The 18804-nt window shown below is 47.2% G+C and overlaps 1 protein-coding gene across 1 annotated transcript in view; it reads left to right on the top strand.

Annotated features, from left to right (window-relative positions):
* Positions 1-18804, top strand: part of PKD1L3 (polycystin 1 like 3, transient receptor potential channel interacting) — a 99535-nt gene that overhangs the window by 61872 nt on the left and 18859 nt on the right. The window contains exons 36-45 of the mRNA XM_040327788.1: positions 776-951; positions 2591-2737; positions 3544-3734; positions 4984-5186; positions 6678-6861; positions 8450-8642; positions 8737-8959; positions 10584-10683; positions 11561-11704; positions 14281-14463. Coding sequence (XP_040183722.1) covers positions 776-951; positions 2591-2737; positions 3544-3734; positions 4984-5186; positions 6678-6861; positions 8450-8642; positions 8737-8959; positions 10584-10683; positions 11561-11704; positions 14281-14463 — 1744 coding nt within the window. The remainder of the gene's footprint in view (positions 1-775; positions 952-2590; positions 2738-3543; positions 3735-4983; positions 5187-6677; positions 6862-8449; positions 8643-8736; positions 8960-10583; positions 10684-11560; positions 11705-14280; positions 14464-18804) is intronic.

Here is an 18804-nt window from a genome sequence, read left to right as displayed (position 1 = left end):
GCCACGTCATTGGATTTGATTGACAGCAGCGGGAGCCAATGGCTGCGCTGCTATCAATCTATCCAATCAACGCTGAGACTTTGTGGAAAAGAGGACGCCGAGTATGAGCCGAGCAGGTGAACGGGCTCAGGTAAGTAAAACGGGGGGTATAGGATGCATTAAGGTGAAAAAACACAAACCTTTACAACCCCTTTAAACTGGCCGCTCTGTATGTAGCTTCTGACAGGCTGCGCAAGGAGTCCTGTATCTCAGGAACCATAGATCGTAGGAGCCCCATTTTTGGGGTAGGAGTTAGGCTACCTACAACCCTTAATTTGCGGTCTCTGTGGCCTCAGGTCGCCAAACTACGACCCTGAAAGCTCAATTTCTCAATTTTGGCTCTGCCTCACCTGCCTCCCCTGACTGCACGTCCCTGCTGTTGTAGACCTTAAAGTGTATGTGAAGGCAAAATAGCCGAGAATGGCAATAGTGGGGATATCTTTCAATGGGGAAAACTAGGGAATTCCTCACTTTGGAGGGATTTCCTCTCACTTCCTGTTGTGGATATGGGACAGGAAGTGAAGGGAAATCTCCCCAATGGGATACAGATGGCAAAAATAAAGCCTACAGGAGTTATACATTCCCATACTTTGTCCAAAAATTTAAAAAAAATTGCTTTTAGTTCCACTTTAATGCTGAAATTACAGTTTTTGAGTTACTTTTTTACATTCTACAGCCCCAATATAACTCCTGACTTATTTCATAATTTCCTTACACCACGTATCTACCTGGTCAGGTGGTTCTAACTCTGTATGGATCTGAAGGACAAAGTGACCCTCATCTAATAACAGATTCTAAGAAGGAAATATTCCATAGAGGGGCAGTGGATGTCTTTCTTTTGAAAACTCGACCTCTAGGAGAGCTACACAGCATGCGATTGTGGCACAGCAACTCCGGCAGCAGTCCCTCCTGGTAAGTGCCCACAGGGGATGGTCGTGATATGATCATTAGTAAACAGACTCATATTAAAACCACTTAAGGACCGGGCATTTTTTTCAAACTTGTTGTTTACAAGTTAAAATCAGGTTTTTGCTAGAAAAATACTAGGAACCCCCAAACATGAGATATATTTTTTTTCAGACACCCTAGAGCAGGGGTCTCCAAACTTTTCAAACACAGGGCCACTTTATTGTCCTTAAGACTTTAGGAGGGCCGGATTGTGGCCAACAGGGGCAGGAAATGTCACGGGCCCAGCATCAGTGAGAATAAATATGGCCTCGGGTTTGGTGGTCAATAGGAGGAGAGATATTCCCCCTATTTTTAATTTTTTTATTTTTTAAGTGTATTTTGTGCGTGTACTCGAGAGAGGAGCCGGACTGCAGGAGTTGGGAGTAGGCAGGCCTCCCCAGAGGCAATCTGCCACCTTTCTCCATGCCCCGGGTGGCAATGGCGGGTGTGTGAGGGGGTCCTCCCACACAGCCCGCCCTACCTGCTCCGCTTTGAAGCCCAACGGGGCAGAGGGACTCCCTATAAGGGAGTGAGAGGATCTACCCCGCTCAACCAGCACCGTTAGTCCTTCGCCTCTCTTTTTAGAGACCGCGTGGTCAAAGTGCGTGCATGTTAACCCAATTTCGAGTGTAAGTGTGGTGGTTTTTGTGGGAGGGGGGTGGGCGTACTAAGCGCAGGCTTACCTCGCTTACCTCGCATAGCACACCCACGGGAGCCGGGCTGAGTCCACCAAACTATTAGTAAGAGGAATAGTATCCCATCATTGGTATCAGTGGAATATATAGTGCCCCATTGTTAGTGTCAGTGGGATAAATATACTGCGTTTCCCCAAAAATAAGCCCGGGTCTTATATAAATTTTGGCAACCTAAAACACACTAGGGATTTTTTTCGGGGGGTGTCTTATTTAACTATGGTATGTACAATGACCCTAAAGTGGGTACCTTTCTTGCAGCTTCCCTGACATTCCTGGCTGTCGCATGGCCTGCCTGGGCTCTTCTCTGCTCCAGGATCCCGCTGGCGTCGGCCTGCTCCATGCCTGCTCCGTGCACTGGGGAGGGGGCCGCGGGCGTCGGGCGGGAAAAGAGCAGAGGAGGGGGGAGCCGTTGTCCTGCTGGCATCTGCCCACTCTGTACGCTGAGGAGGTAGGGGCTGCGGGCATTGAGCGGGAGGAGAGTGGAGGAGGGGGGAGCCAGTGTCCCGCTGGCGTCTGCCCGCTCCATGTGCTGAAAAGGGAGGGGCTGCGTGCATCGGGCGGGAGGAGAGGGGGAGCCGCTGCAATCATTCTGCAAAATGGATTAAAAAAATGTTAAACTAATTTTACTAGGGCTTATTTTCGGGGTAGGGCTTATATTGCAGCCCTCCCCCAGAATCATGCTGGGTCTTATTATCGAGGTAGGTCTTATTTTCAGGGAAACACGATAGTGCCTCATATCAGTGGGAAGAATTGTGCCCCTCGGGCCGAATAAAGGCTAGCAAAGGGCTACATCTGGCCCTCGGGCCGCAGTTTGGAGACCCCTGCCTTAGAGAATAAAATGTCTGTCGTTCCAATACTTTTTATGTCACACCGATTATGAATTTCTTTATTGGTGCTTTCCATAACAGGTATGTTCATCGGGTCACTGTGACGGATCTTGCTGCCCAGAAGACGTGGTATTTCCTGTGTGACTCCTGGTTGGCGGCAGATTTGGCCGATTGTCAGCTGGACCGGATCTTCCCATCAGCCTCCAAAGTCAACTTGATGTCTTTGAGGTGAGTCTAGTATAACAAAGGAGGAGAAAGGATGACGGGGAATGTTCTCAGCATAAACAAAGTTTGTTTCATGTGGCTGAACCCTTGAAATGACTTTTCAGTCACAGGGAACCTGTGCAAACATTTACTCTATCTACAGCCCACCGTACATTAGTGGGATGGTGAATTCAAAGAATACTCCATATGTTTGTGGTCATTGGGAAGAAACCCCCTCTACCAATAGCTAAAAGATCAATGGTGTCAGTGGGAACTTATATGGGAAGAAGACACTACTCATTGCTCAAGAAATCTCTAGCAACCTCTAGAGCCTAGGTGTCAAACACAAGGCCCGCGGGCCGAATCCGGCCCTCCAGGCCATTTCATCTGGCCCTCGCACCTCTCTTGCAGCTGTGACAACCTCCTTGTTCCTGCACCCACCTTGTCTCACCAGTGGGCAGCAGAGAGGAAAACAGATCTCCTCTGCCAGATCCTGCCCTTCTCTGTGCAGCTGCAGAGAGGCTCATGTCTGCCCCCCCCCCCAATCTCAGCAGTTGGCAGCAGAGAGGAGGCCAGAAATCCTTCTACTGATCCTGTGCCTCCTACAGATGTAGCCGCAGCACCCCCTGGTCTCCACCCTCTCTTGGTCTAGCCATTCAGCTGGCTCCAACCCCCCTCTGGTCCTCCTCCAGACCCTGCACTATTTGCTTCCCATCTCCACCCCCAGCTTCTTCCCAGCAGCAGCACAAGGTAAGGGGGGTGAACTGTGATGTGTCTTTGTGTCTTCCAATCATCCAAATATGTGATTTCATCCCGCCTTCTGTTTCCAGGTATCTTCTCTTCTCTGGTACTGTGGAGAAGTTCCTTAAAGACCACTTGTGGTTTTCTGTGTGGACTCGCTGTCCCTGGAGCCCGTTCACCCGCGTGCAGCGGATCTGCTGCTGTATGTGCCTCTTGTTCTGCAGTCTGGTCATTAATATCATGTTCTGGAATGATCACTCTGATGAAGATTCACAGACAGGTACTCGTGTATGTTCATTGGGAACATGGGGGAACACGGGGGAGCGCAGGTCCGACAACTCCAGCACTGAATGTTCATAATAGCAAGGGGTGCTGGGGTGTGTTGGAGGGTCTATTGATGCTGACTGCTGGGAAATCTATTGTTCATAGAGGGGATCTATTTTTGCGTGTGTGTCTATTTTTGCTGGGGAGGTCTATTGTTGCTAGTGGGGAGATCCATTGTTGCTGGGGGTCTTATGTTGCTGGGGGACAATTATTGCTGGGAGGAATCTACTGTTGAGAGAGGGTTTTTTGTTGCTGGCAGATCTATTGATGATGGCTGTTGGGAGTCTATTGTTGCTGGGCGGGGGGGCTTTGTTTGCTGGAGGGGGTCTATTGTTTCTGTCTACATGGGATCCATTTTGCTGCCTTTCTTGGTAAAATGATATTCGGTTCTCTAAGGCCCCGTACACACGATAGAATCCATCCGCTGAAAAATCTCAGCGGATCGGTTTCAGCGGATAGATTCTATGGTGTGTACATTCCTGCGGATATTTATCCGCGGATATTTCCGAATTCCAGCAGATAAAAATTTGTAGACATGTCTACAAATCTATCCGCTGGAATCGGAACCAGCGGATCGATCCGGTGGTTTGTACAGACTCACCAGATCGATCCGTCCGAAGGGATCCCCCGCATGCGTCGTAATGATTCGACGCATGCGTGGAATTCCTTTTATGACAGCGTCGCGCACGTCATCGCGAGGGGATTTCGGCGCGGATTTCGATCCGATGGTGAGTACACTCCATCGGATCCAAATCCGTGGAAATCCTCGAGAGGATTTATCCGCGGATACGGTCCGGTGGACCGTATCCGCGGATAAATCCTCTCGTGTGTACTAGGCCTAAAAGGGACATTGCTGGGAAGTGTGTGAAACCAAGGGATGGTGCTCGGAGGTGGGTAGGGGCGGAGACAAGGGGGGAGTTCCTGTGCCTAGTCTCTGAGAAAAAAAGCCATGTGTGTGTATAGCTTCTATAACAACCACTTTCATTGGCAGATATGCAGGCTTTTTTTTTTTTAAAAAAAGCTTTATTATTCATTACTGATTTTCTTGGACAACATAGTCTATGTTTACCATACAGTCCAATGGGGACACATCGCAGACACTTCCTCAACCCAACTTGGGTTCAGTAGTTTAGGAAACAATTTGATAGCCGCATGCAAATATGCCAGTTAGGTTGACTGGTTTTCGTCTCCCTTCCTCTCCACAGGGGACTTTTTCATAACCTTAACCCAAATAAAGATCAGCCTCCAGTCCTCAGCTCTTTTGCTGCCGGTGAATCTCCTGATTGTACAGATGTTCCAGCTCATCCAGGTGCAGGTGAACCAGGTGAACCCCACTATCAACAAACTGCGGGTGTCCCTGACTGCAAAGCCACCGGCCATGGAAGCTGTGGGACAGGAGCTACTCAGGGTAAGGATGCAAACTAATAGAGGACAAGCATGGACAAAGGGTGGAATAAGATGTTTGTTATCCTTACGGGTTTCGTCACAGGTCAACCTTTTTCATATCGTTGGGATTCTAGTGGCAAGATTTGTACATGTGTTTTTTTTTTGACCATGTGACATTTCTTCAGCTTTCTTCAATAAAGAGTTAGTGCAGAACTCACAGTAGCTCTATTTATTTTTACATCAGATTTAGTTTTAGTCATCATAGTCTTTTGACTAAAATGCCATTTTAGTTTTAATTGTATTTTAGTCATCAACAAAAAATATTTTTGTCAACAAAATGAACACTGCACTGTAGTAAAGTCATAATGGTACAGGTTGGATTCCTATTAGTTGCTCTGTGTTACTGCACTATGGCAGAGGACACTTTAAACTGTGAGTCCTTTAAGGTGCCTGCCTAACGCTACTGCTCCCCTGTAGAGCATGCCATGCAATTATCAATGAGTGTCTCCTGGTTGCTGGTGCTAGTTCCACCCCCTCCTGAGTATATTTCTTACTATTGGTCAGTAGGTTTACCCATCACAATTCCTGAAGCACATAACATTGGTGGGGTTGTGGCAAATGACATCGGCCAGGCAGCTTAGTTGGTAAGTATGCAGGGCAGGCGCTCCCGCTAAGTGCCTAGGGGGTGCAGCCACTTCCCCATTAGCCTGGCTGGGGAACACAAGGGTCCCTACACAGGGCTGAGGTGCTGACCGTGAAGAGGGCGAGGGCAGAGGAGGCAGGCATGAGGTCAGCGGAGGAGGTAAAGGACGTGGGCACAAGGTCAGCGGAGGAGGCGAAGGAGATGGGCACAAGGTCAGCGGATAAGGCGAAGGAGGCAGGAACGAGGTCAGCGGAGGAGGCAAAGGAGACGGGCACGAGGTCAGCGGAGGGGGCGAAGGTGGTAGGCACAAGGTCAGCGGAGGAGGCAGGAACGAGGTCAGCGGAGAAGGCAAAGGAGACGGGCACGAGGTCAGCGGAGGAGGCGAAGGTGGTAGGCACAAGGTCAGCGGAGGAGGCGAAGGAGGTAGGCACGAGGTCAGCATAGGAGACGAAGGAGGCAAAGGAGGCAGGCATGAGGTCAACCATTTATCATTTTCCTTCCACTTCACAATTATGTGCCATTTTGTGTTGGTCTATCGCATAAAATCCCAATAAAAATACATTTACGTTTTTAGTTGAAATATGATAAAATGTGGAAAATATCAAGGGGTATGAATACTTTTTCAAGGCACTGTATTTATTTATTAAAAGCATTAACATGTTTCCAGTAATCTTATTCTGATACCATTTATTGTCTAACTCAATGGATCATGAAGTATGGCGAAGAACCCACTAATGTGTTTCGGAAAATTGGATGTTCTACTGAATTAGCCAACACCTGGTCTTACTTTAATCCACTTACGCTTATTCATCAAATTGTAATAGTGAATCACGTAATATTGATGAACACTGAATTATTTTGTTCCCCCAGGACATAAAAGGCATTGTAGACTTCCTACAGAAATACATCATCCAGGTTCTTGGTGATAGCCCAGAGCACTTGCTAACCTCAAATAGCGAATCATTTATTGAATATTTGGATTCGATTTCTCATCTGATCCAGAACTATGTGTGTATGGAAGGAGTGAGTCATGACAACACTCGGCGCGTGACTGGTGCGTAAGTCATACCCTTACCATGCACAGCCCACAACATTTGATAGTCTTAAATGATGACATTGTAAAGCAGGAATTTTGTAGCAGTCGGAAGGGTTCAAGAAGTATAAGAAAAGTAGCTGTGGGTGTTTTTTTCTGGATGATTACGTATTTTTTTTCTCTTTCTGTGAGGTATGGGGTAAAGGTCAGGCTTTTTCCTGACGGGATTCCCGGCCAAATGCTCTCCTGGCAGTTTTCCCGCCGGGAAAACCGGTCCTGTGTACGAGGCTTTAATGTTTTTTTCTTTGTCTGAATTTCTCACTTTCTTTTCCTCCTCAGTAAGCTTGCCCCCATCATCCAAGCCTTTATGGCTGTGGGTTAGTCAGCGTGCTCGCCCCCTCCCTTGGGACTAAATCCCTTCAGGGAGACGCTGTGAACACAGGGATGTAGTACCAAGGGAGGGGGCGAGCAACGTTGACTAGCCCCCAGCCAGAACAGCTTGGATGATGTCTCTCCACGCAGGGATGTAGTCCCAAGGGAGGGGGCGAGCACGCTGACTAACCCCCAGCCAGAACGGCTCAGGTGATGGGGTCAAGCTTACTGAGGAGGAACAGGAAGTGAAAAATTCAGACAAAGAAAAAAAAAATTAGAAGGGAAATCGAGGGAAAAGGTAAGTGAACCAACAATGCACGAGCTTAAAGAACCTATTTAGAAAATAAAAAACAAACCTTTACAACCCCTTTAAGGATGATGGCCACTGCCTGTGATAGCGATTTGACCCCTGATCCAACTTCAGGGCTAACCCATTCTGCCGTTTGATTCAAATTATAAGGTGAAATATGCAGAGCAGACAAAGAATCTACATCTCTCTCACCTTTCAGCTCAGCCCAACAGGAAGGCCAAACCCATTTATTGGCCTTTTATAAACAATATGACATCACAAAACATATGCATTCAATTGGTTAACTTATACATCCACTCCCACTTACCCAACCAACCCCCTCACCCACCCCCCTGTGACGTCTGTAGCATAGGCTCACATTTCCAAAGCACATGTACTGGGCATGTAAGTTCTTTGTCCAAAATTCATATACAGGGATTCCTTAGCCAGCTCTGCAAGGGCTTCTTCATAGTACAAACAGTCCACATGTAAAGTCTCTTTCACATTCGCCATGTTTTGAGTGCATACTAGAAGGAGAAGGAGGGGGAGGGGCGGTTTCCTCTTGCAAGACCATATTTGTTCTTTGGAATGAGGAATTTTAGGAGTGCAGTAGAAAGGAGGGGGGATGGAGCTGCTTTTGATTTCAATAGCTCTCTCTGTATGTACTGTGCCTTTAAAACAATATTTGACAAATCTCTTCAAGGAAAATAAACACTATTGTGATACATCTTTTTCACACATGCACATATAAAAATAAATTAAAATAATATAAGAAGAGAAAACATTCTAATATAAAAGAATTAGCCTAACTTAAAAATAGTAATTTTAGAATAATCTATCACACCTGTCCATACTTGAACAAAATGACTGTTTTCTACAAATATAAGCAGTTTGGAGATATATTCATGACCTGCAACTTAATTACTTTTCATTATGCTTCTCCTTTAGTGATCACAGCCCAGCACTGTCACTTTCTACATTATGTGTACAAAGTAATTGAAAAGCTCCAATATCAAGTTGCCTCCGTGGACCTTACATATGTTTCCAGGCCTGTCGATTACATCCAAGCCTCCAATATCTTGTACGACCTGAAAGAACTGCTGAAAAGTCAAAATGTGTCAAATGCCCCACTTCCCAGCAGGTATTTAGTAATTGTCATCCCACCAAACAAAGGTGGCTTTTTCCCCATACTTCCTCGTTACACTTTTGGTTATTTCTTGTATCTCCTTCTACAGTGTGACCAACAGTTTTCCCGTCACCGTGGCTCAAAAGCGATGCTGCCGTATGCCGAAATGTTTTACCTTTCTGTGCTGGTTCTTCCTGTTTGCCATCAGCTCCTTCTCAGGTTACTACATGGTGCTTATCAGCCTGGATATGACGAAGGACAAGGCCATCAGCTGGCTCATATCTATACTCCTCTCCTTGTTCCAGAGTATTGTTTTAATACCACCAATTAAGGTACACAACTCACTAGAAGTGTCTAAACCAGGGTTTTTTACCCAGGGTTCCTCCAGAGGTTGCTAGGGGATCCTTGAGCAGTGAGCAATTTCTGCCTCTCGGATAAGTTTCCACTGACACCATTGATCTTTTTAGCTCTCTATAAGGGAAAAATTCTGGAAGGAATAAAAAATAAAACATCAATTGCAGCCACTGTACCAAACGCAGACACTGTGCCCATCAAACACAGCCACTGTGCCCATCAAATGCTCCCACTGTGCCTCAAGTGCTGCCACTGTGCCCCAAGTGCTGCCACTGTGCCCCAAGTGCTGCCACTGTGCCCCAAGTGTTGCCACTGTGCCCTTAAATGTTGCCACTGTGCCCCATGTGCTGCCATTGTGCCCCAAGTGTTGCAACTGTGCCCCAGGTGCTGCCACTGTGCATCAAAAGTTGCCTCTGTGCTCCAAGTGCTGCCACTGTGCCCCAAGTGCTGCCACTGTGCCCCAAATGTTGCCACTGTGCCCCATGTGCTGCCATTGTGCCCCAAGTGTTGCAACTGTGCCCCATGTGCTGCCACTGTGCCCCCCGTCATCTGCCCGGCACTTACCTTGTCTCGGTTGGGCAGCGGGTGACGCGACAGACGGCGAGCGGTGTCCTCCATCTTCCCCGACCCCGATGTCTTCTCCCGCCCGCTCCTCCTCTCGTCCTCTGCTGTGATTGGACGCCTCATAGGAATATTTGGCAAGATAGATGTTCTACTAGGATAGGGGTCGTAAGTATACATGTTTATAAAGGTGTCGCATAGAAAAAAATGGGGGAAAGGGGTAGAGACTATGGTGTCTAGACTTCAGAGATTGACAATAGTTTTTTTTTTCGGAGGGGGGGGGGGGGGGGGCTGTGGATAAATAAAAATAAGGAAAGAAGAGGAGTATGGGAGAAAAGGAGAAGAGGGAAGGGATCATCCCAAGGGTCATGTAGGCCATGGCCTGCAGCCCAGATGGCATGAGCAGTTGATATTGTAGAGTGTCAAGATTCAAGTGGGAAAGTGTCAAAGTTTGAGCAGCCCAGATGGCATGAACAGTTGATATCGTAGTGTGTCAAGATTCAAGTGGGAAAGTGTCAAAGTTTGGGCAGCCCAGATGGCATGAACAGTTGATATCGTAGAGTGGCAAGGTTCGAGTAGGTAAGAGTTAAAGTTTGGTAGAAGACAATGGTCCACCCAAGGTATGTGGCTCAGATGGCATAAACAATTTATATTGTCGAGTGTCAAGATTCAAGTAGGAAAGAGTTAAAGTTTGGTAGAAGACAATGGTTCACCCAAGGGTGGTTGTGGGCGATTTTTAAGGGAGATGGTTAAGATAGGAATATGTAAGCTGCATCTCTTTGTAGGGCTCCAGGGCTGTCATACTATTTGTTTAACTGCTTACTGACTAGGAACAAACAATCAGCCAGTCAAGCCAGAAAGCCCTTTTTTGGGTTTCCAGCGATATAGAAAGCTGGTCAGTCATTTAACTTTATGCTATTAAAATATAGCAAACTATGGTTAGACTCCTACAAACGCAATGTGGATGTAATAGACTTGCATTCTGTGCCGCTACTGTTGACACTTTGTTTCTGCCATTGTGTCCCCTTATTCTCCATGAAGGTCTTTGCACAAACTATCATCATGTTTCGTGTGCTGAGACGAGTCAACATTGAAGATGCAGCAGAAGAGCAGCAGTTGTATGGGATTATTGGCCTTTTAGGTTTGTATAGAATTGGCTACGATATGTTAGAAGCTAGATCTCGAATCACACCTCTAAATAAACACCCAAATTACTGTATATACTCGAGTATAAGCCAACCCGAATATAAGCCGAGGCACCTACTTTTACCACAAAAAACTGAGAAAACGTATTGAGTATAAGCCTAGAGTGAGAATGCAGCAGCTACTGTAAGTGGAAAAGAGGGTCAACAATGCCCATTTGCATGCCTCACTGTGCCCATTGCAATCTCACCTCACTGTGCCCATTGCAGCAAGACCTCACTGTGCCCATTGAAGCCAGACCTCACCATGCCCATTGCAGAATCACTTTGCCGTGTACCTGAGTCCGTGACATGCAGATTCAGACGGCGGCCGGGCAGTGTTAAAAAGTCGCACTCCTCCTTGTCCTGTTTCGTGATAGTCCCAGACATGCAGATTCAGACGGCGGCCAGGCAGTGTTAAAAAGTCACGCTCCTCCTTGTCCTGTTCCGTGATCGGCGGAACACTCAGTTTCCCAGCAGACACTGTGTTCAGTGTTCCGCCTATCAAGGACGCTGTGGTAGACGAGAGGACAAGAGGGCGTCAGTGATAGGCGGAACACTGAACACAGTGTTTGCTGGGAAACTGAGTGTTCCGCCTATCACAGAACAGGACAAGGAGGAGAGCGACTTTTTAACACTGCCCGCCGTCTGAATCTGCATGTCATGGAACACTGACTCGAGTATAAGCCGAGTGGGTCACTTTCAGCCCAAAAAAAGGGCTGAAAAACTTGACTTATACGAGTATATACGGTATACCTCCAGCTTCACCTCCATTCTTGTTAAATAAGAACTTGGAATAATTTATTTGTTACATTGATTGTTTTTCCTCTTTTGCAGAAAGTCGCCCAGACTGGGAGCTGTCAGGATGTAGAGACCCAACCAACCCAGTCTATTGTGCTCCACCGAACAAGAACACAACCAGCCTGAAGAAACAGAGGGTGATGGAGCGGAAACTTTACACGTTAATTCATGACATTATCGGTATGAAAATTGATCACCATTTCTGCTTTATTAAAAAAAACGCCATCGTCTTTACAGAGTATTCATATAGCTATATACAGTGGGTATAGAAAAGAATCATCTTCCTTTAAAATTATCAAATTTTGTTGCTTTTCAGCCTGAAATGAAGGCAGACACAGTTTTTGTTTTATCCATCTGTATTTACTCAGTGCAACTTGTCATCCAAGTGAAAGATATAACACCAACATGGCAGGGAAAAAATTTAAAAACAGAATCAACTAGAAAATGCATTTCCTGCAGAAAATGTGTGGGAATGCTGAATAGCTGAATTGCTAAAGCTAACTGGATGAATAGCTTAAATCCGTAAGAAGAAGTTGAAGAAGTGAGAAGAGTTGGAAAAGTAGTAAAAGCTGAAAAGCTTTTTTTTATTATTTTAAAGCTGACACTAAACTGAATTGTTGGCTTTAAAAGTTGGAAAAAAATAAGCCCAATACACACTCTGTTTAATTGATTAAAATTTCCTGAAATGATCACTAAACTTAAACAGCTTTTTCACAAAACTGTAAAAGATATCAAACTGAAAAGATATAGCCGGATAGCTAAATATTTTGTGAACATTTTAAAGTTTGTAGGTGAAAGTATGAAGGAGCTGAAACATTTGGGAGCGGAAGAAGATTTTAAGGATTTGAAGCATGCTCTCATTGACTTCAATGTTAAAAAAAAGTGGTAAAAAGCTTAACATTTTGAAAAGTATAAATAGTAGGAAAAAAAGTTGAAGAGGTCCCATCATTAGCTGAAAGAGCTGAACATTTTAAAAGTTGAATGGTTTTAATAGCCTAAAGTATGTAGAAGTTACGCAGAGCCAAAAAAACGTACGGAATAAAATTCAAATTAAAAAGAATAACTAGAAAATGCATTTCCTGCAGAAAATGTGTGGGAATGCTGAATAGCTGAATTGCTAAAGCTAACTGGATGAATAGCTTAAATCCGTAAGAAAAAGTTAAAGAAGTGAGAAGAGTTGGAAAAGTAGGAATGGTTTTAAAATAAACATGAATTTCATAAAACAGTTTGCAAAGAATAAGCCCAATACACACTGGGGCAGATTCATATACAATGGTGCAGATTTGCACCGGCGTGGTGCATCATTTTTAGACTACACCGGTCCAGCGCGGAGCGGCAGTTAGGTGATTCAAGAAACTTTTTTTGTATACGATGCCCCAGCGGGGCGGATTTTAGACGGCGTAAGGCGGGGTAAGGCCAACTGGGAGTCACCCTATGCTAATGAAGTGCCGACCGTGGCGCAGGGGTCACGCCGGGGCGCATCTTAGACCGCACATGCTCAGTGACATCCAGGGGTAAATGCCCCAATCTGCACATGCTCAGAACTGCGCCCCGGCGTGATCCCTGAGCTACGCCGACCCACTACCAAAGCCCAGTCCATGAATCAGCCCAGACTTCCGCCCTGCAGGTGCAAATGTACTGAAGCTTTTTTTTTTTCTAAGCTAGGTCGTTTGCATTGTGGTGGGGCAGTTATGGCTGATGAGGAATCCTCAGGTGGGCGGATGACCAATTTCAGCCCAGAGGAGAGGGCTGTTATTATTGAGGGCCTCTCCCAACATGGGGACCGCCTCTATGTGTTGTCCAGCAAGTGTTGTTGCTCAGTTCGTTTGTAACACTGCTGCTTTAGCTGCTCTCCTCATTTGCATATTTAAAACACAAAAACCATGGCCGCGCCAGATCCGACCAGCGTAAATCTGCGCCAACGCCGCACCGGCGTGGAAAGGTTACACCGAGGCGATGAAGTCTATTTGGAGGCGTAATCTGGTTCTCTGGGTAAGGCGCAGCGATCCGCCGGCGCAAATCTGCACTTACGCCGTGCATCTACCAAAAAAACGGTGTAAGTGCTTTATGAATCTGGCCCCCTCTGTTTAATCGATAACATTTCCTGAAATGATCACTAAACCTAAACAGCTTTTTCACAAAAACTGTAAAAGATATCAAACTGAAAAGATATAGCAGAATAGCTAAATATTTTGTGAACATTTTAAAGTTTATTTGGCGTCTGTAGGTGAAAGTATGAAGTAGTTGAAACATTTTGGAGCGGAAGAAGATTTTGATTAGTTCAGCAGTGAAAGAGCTTTTTTATCATATTGAATTAATTTCTATTTTTTTTTACTTAAATTTGTCAAATTTTTACACAAATTTTGGATAGCACTATGTATGTTTTTTTTTTATCCAGGATTTGAAGGATCTCATGTAGCTGGGTCTTGTTTTTCTGTGTTTGATGCACTTTTCAAACGCAGATCAGCAAAATCCCATTGACTTCATAGGAGCAGTAGAAATGGTGGTTCAGAGGCGGCAGTTGACCCTCTGTGCATCGCATTTCCTTGGATGCAGCACATCCAATTTAGTTGTTTTTCAGCTGCAGGTAAAGCAGCCCAAATGCAGCCTTAAGCCTTTTCTTTGCAAGCACTGCGATTTCCATTTGAACGCAGTCGCATGCATATTTGAATGGAAAACGCAGAACTTTTGTCGGCTTTTGTAACCTAACAAGTGTGCCAAGTCACTCTGCCATGCTTCTTTTTCTATATCCGCAGTCCACTTGATATTCCTCACCACCACTATGGTTATGGCATACGGTGACAAAGGGAACGATTACAATTTGTACAGCACAATCAGGACGAGCTTCGCCGAGTCCTACTCCACGATTGGAGCCATATCGGACTTTTACAGCTGGTCAAGAGGCACTTTGTTGCCCAACTTGTATGGGCAATACCCAGGTGAGTGTGTCATGTGACCTATAGGGGGGAACCAATGCCATTGTAGGAGTTGTACAGGACACAGGGGGTGGGTACTGGACGGGTGCTATACGGCACCACTGTTTGGACTATGGTCCATTTAAATAGAGGTAGAAGGTTCAGGGGGTCACCCAAAAGTGGGTGAAAAGTTCCAGGCAGGCGCTAATTCAGAGAGGACTGGCTTGCAGTCTTCTCTATCTTAATAAAGTAGTTTGGGGCCTGGAATTTTGGAGGCTCCAAAGTGTTATTTGGGTGGGATGGAGCCTCCACTCCTAAACCCTGGAAGCCAGCGCACAAGGGGTTAAAATCTCACAGACAACCACCCATTAAAGCAGGAAGTGATGCTGGAGGGAGTGAGTGAGTTGGGAGAGTGCACCTGTGAGGACAAGATGGAAGTCTGCTAGCTGCTCAGAGAGGACTTGTGAGTAGTTTGGAAGTGAAGCTGTGTCTGCAGGGAAGGTCTGGAGGACTTCTTACTAAAAACGTATGTGCCTTTCTTTTGGCTGTTTTTTCTGAAGAAAGACTTTTTCCTAATTTATGCTGGAAACAAGCAGGACTTTTGTTGTGACGTTTTGGATGCTGAAGAAAAGCTTTATTTTGTTTTGTTTGGTCACCAATAAAGACCCTTTGCTTTACTGACACGGTTTTACGCACTTGTCTCGCGGAGCTTAAAGACCCCCAAAGTTCACAACTGGTGTCGAATGCGGGCAAAGTGCATTTGCAGGCGCAAAAAACGTTTAAAACTGACATTTAAAGAGACCGTATACTTATGGCATGTCTTGGGTGAAGTCTGCCCAGGCGTTACAAACAGCAGACAAAGGCATGGAGGAGGTCGTTAAGGCTTTGGCACAAGCCACTGTGACCCAGCAGCAAGCCACTGTGGCCCAACAGCAAGCGTCAGCAGAGTCAAACCGTCGCCATGAGGAAGCGATGGCTCAGCAGCAGCAGGCCCTGGCACAGGCTATAGCTGCGCAGCAGGAAAATACACGGCTGCTATCCGCCCAGTTTACGGCCCAGCAGGAGTCCACTCAAGCACAGGTGGCTGCTTTGCAGGAGGCCGTACAGCAGCTGGCTCAGGGACAAGTGCAAGCGGTCGTTGCCACTAGCAACCCAGTGTCTGTGAGGGCCAGCCATTTTTTGCAAAAACTAACGCCCAGCGATGACGTGGAAGCCTTTCTCACCACCTTTGAAAGGATAGCAGAGAGAGAGGGGTGGCCCCGGGACCAATGGGCTGGCATTATCTCCCCTTTCCTCACTGGTGACCCGCAAAAAGCCTATTTTGACCTCCCAGTTGAGCACATCAGGGACTATGAGCGTCTAAAAACCGAGATCCTGGCCCGCCTGGGAGTGACCACAGCCGTCCGGGCTCAAAGGGTGCATCGCTGGCGGTACAAACCTGACCAACCCCCCAGGTCCCAAATGCATGAACTAATTCAGTTGGTTAAAAAATGGCTGCAGCCAGAAAAGTTGTCAGGTCCACAAATGGTGGAACGAGTGGTGATGGACCGGTACCTACGGTCCCTACAAGATGACCTACAGCGCTGGGTAAGCCATGGAAACCCTACTAATGCTGACCAGCTGGTCGAGCTGGTTGAACGGTACACCGTGGTGGAGGACCTGCTTGGGCCTACCAAGCGTCGAGAACCCACGCCAAGGACACCCAGACCAGTCACCAACCTGAGGAGAGAAGCCTTGCCAGATGTTGGCGTCCGCAGGTTTACACCATCTGCCCTAGAACCACGGAGGTCGGTTCCTGTACCAAAGATGGGAGACATACAATGTTGGCGATGTCGGTCCTGGGGGCATACCCGGGCACAATGCCCACTGCAGGAGGAGCCTATGGAGTGCGGAACTGGTCGGAGAAGCTCCTTCTATATGCGAAGTGTGTGTACCACTCATCTTGACCTGGCTGCAGGACGGTTTGAGTGCGAAGTGTGGGTGAACCACCTTCCTGCCAGGGCTCTACTGGACTCCGGCAGCATGGTCACACTCGTACATGCCAGGGTGCTTGGGAGGATAGGCCCAGTAACTAAGACTCTACGGGTAGTATGTATCCATGGGGACACCAAGGAGTACCCCTTGGTCCCGGTAACTGTGTCCTATGGCCATACCTCGGTTACCCAGGAGGTTGGGGTGGTAAAAAGCTTGATACATGACATCATAGTGGGGCGGGACTGTCCACTATTTTTGGAACTATGGGACCAGGTACAGACGGGTCTGCCAGGAGAACTGGGGACACTGAGCTTGGAAGGGACAGAGTCTGGGGGATCCGGGCCTGAAACCTCCACAACACACCCCTCTAATGTGGAAATACCTGTTGGTGATAATGACGTTGCAGAGAATCTTAGTTCTAATAATAGTGGTCCTGTGTCAGGTCTCAAAACCAAGTTGAACTCTGAGGGGGGGGAAGTCTCCCCATTACAAGTCATGCTGGGGGAGGATGACGAGGAGCTCTCCCCGATTGAGGAGGGTGAGGGGGAAACATCCCCAAGGCCAGTGCATCCAGACCTGGATGTACCCAGGGGTGCGTTTGGCACCGCCCAGTTACAGGATCCTACCTTAGTGAACGCTCGAGAGCAGGTTTCTGTCATTGATGGGGTTTCACAAATACCAGGTGCAGATCAGAGGTTTCCTCATTTTGCGTTGAAGGGGGACCTAGTCTATCGTGTGGCTGAGAGCCGAGGGGAACCCATAGAGCAGTTGCTGGTCCCTCAACCCTATAGGCGGATGCTCCTTGATCTAGCCCACAACGACGCACTGGGAGGACACCTGGGGGCGGAGAAAACGGAGGCCAGGATAACCGATCGGTTTTACTGGCCAGGGGTGAAGGCTGAGGTTAAAAGATATTGTGAGTCTTGTCCTGTTTGCCAGATAACTGCCCCAGTGCCCCGCTATAGAAACCCCCTAGTACCCTTGCCAATTATTGAGGTCCCATTTGAGCGGATCGCTATGGATCTTGTGGGACCCCTGGTAAAGTCGGCAAGGGGGTACCAATACATATTGGTCATCCTAGACTACGCCACTAGATACCCAGAAGCAGTCCCATTGAGAAAAACGTCCTCTAAGGCCATTGCCCGGGAGTTATTTCAAATGTTCTCACGTACTGGGTTCCCCAAGGAAATACTAACGGATCAGGGCACCCCTTTTATGTCAAAGGTGATGGCGGACTTGTGCAGGCTGTTTCAGATTAAGCAGTTGCGGACGTCCGTCTATCACCCGCAGACCGATGGCCTAGTTGAGAGGTTTAACAAAACTCTAAAGTCCATGTTAAAAAGAGTGGTCCAGAAAGACGGGAAAGATTGGGACATGTTACTCCCTGCCCTGTTGTTCGCTATCCGGGAGGTACCTCAGGCATCCACGGGTTTCTCGCCATTTGAGCTGGTGTACGGACGAAGGCCCCGGGGGTTGCTTGATCTGGTAAAGGAAACGTGGGAAAGTGAGTCCTCCCCGCACAAAACCGTGGTAGAGCATATTTCTCAAATGCGAGAAAGGGTGGCTAAAGTGATGCCGATGGTGAGAGAGCACATGCAGAAGGCTCAGGATGCCCAAAGAAGGGTATATAATCGGTCGGCTAAAGTGAGACAGTTACAAGTAGGAGACAGGGTAGCTGTCCTAATACCCACAGTGGAGAGCAAGTTCTTGGCCAAGTGGCAAGGTCCATTTGAAGTAGTAGAGAAAGTGGGTGAGGTAAACTATAAGGTACACCAACCAGGAAAAAGAAAACCCTACCAGATTTATCACATAAATTTGTTGAAGCTCTGGAGAGACAGAGAACCGGTGTCCGCGGTGGTGGCGGTACAGTTAGGGGACCATGTAGGGATCAACCTGGTGCAGGTTGCGGCTACCCTAACTAGGCCCCAAACCCAGCAAGTAAAAGAATTTCTGCAAAGGAATAGGGACATGTTTTCAGGGTTGCCAGGGCTCACCAACGTCATTGAGCATGACATTGTGACCGAGCCCAAGGTGAAAATCCGGCTTAAACCCTACCGTATCCCAGAAGCTCATAGAGTGTCAGTGTCTGGAGAGGTTAAAAGGATGCTCGAACTTGGGGTCATCGAAGAGTCGCAGAGCGAGTGGTCCAGTCCAATCGTGTTGGTGCCCAAACCCAATGGTACTCTCCGCTTCTGCAACGATTTTAGAAAACTCAACGAGGTCTCCAAGTTCGATGCATACCCCATGCCACGGGTAGATGAGCTGATTGAGAGATTGGGTCCTGCCAGGTACATCACCACGCTGGACCTCACAAAAGGTTACTGGCAGATTCCCCTGACCAAGGAGGCCAGAGAGAAAACAGCTTTCTCTACCCCGGAAGGTCACTTCCAG

Source organism: Rana temporaria, chromosome 11, assembly GCF_905171775.1.
Source record: "Rana temporaria chromosome 11, aRanTem1.1, whole genome shotgun sequence".
Taxonomy (NCBI): Eukaryota; Metazoa; Chordata; class Amphibia; order Anura; family Ranidae; genus Rana; species Rana temporaria.
This window is presented reverse-complemented; position numbering and strand designations above follow the sequence as displayed.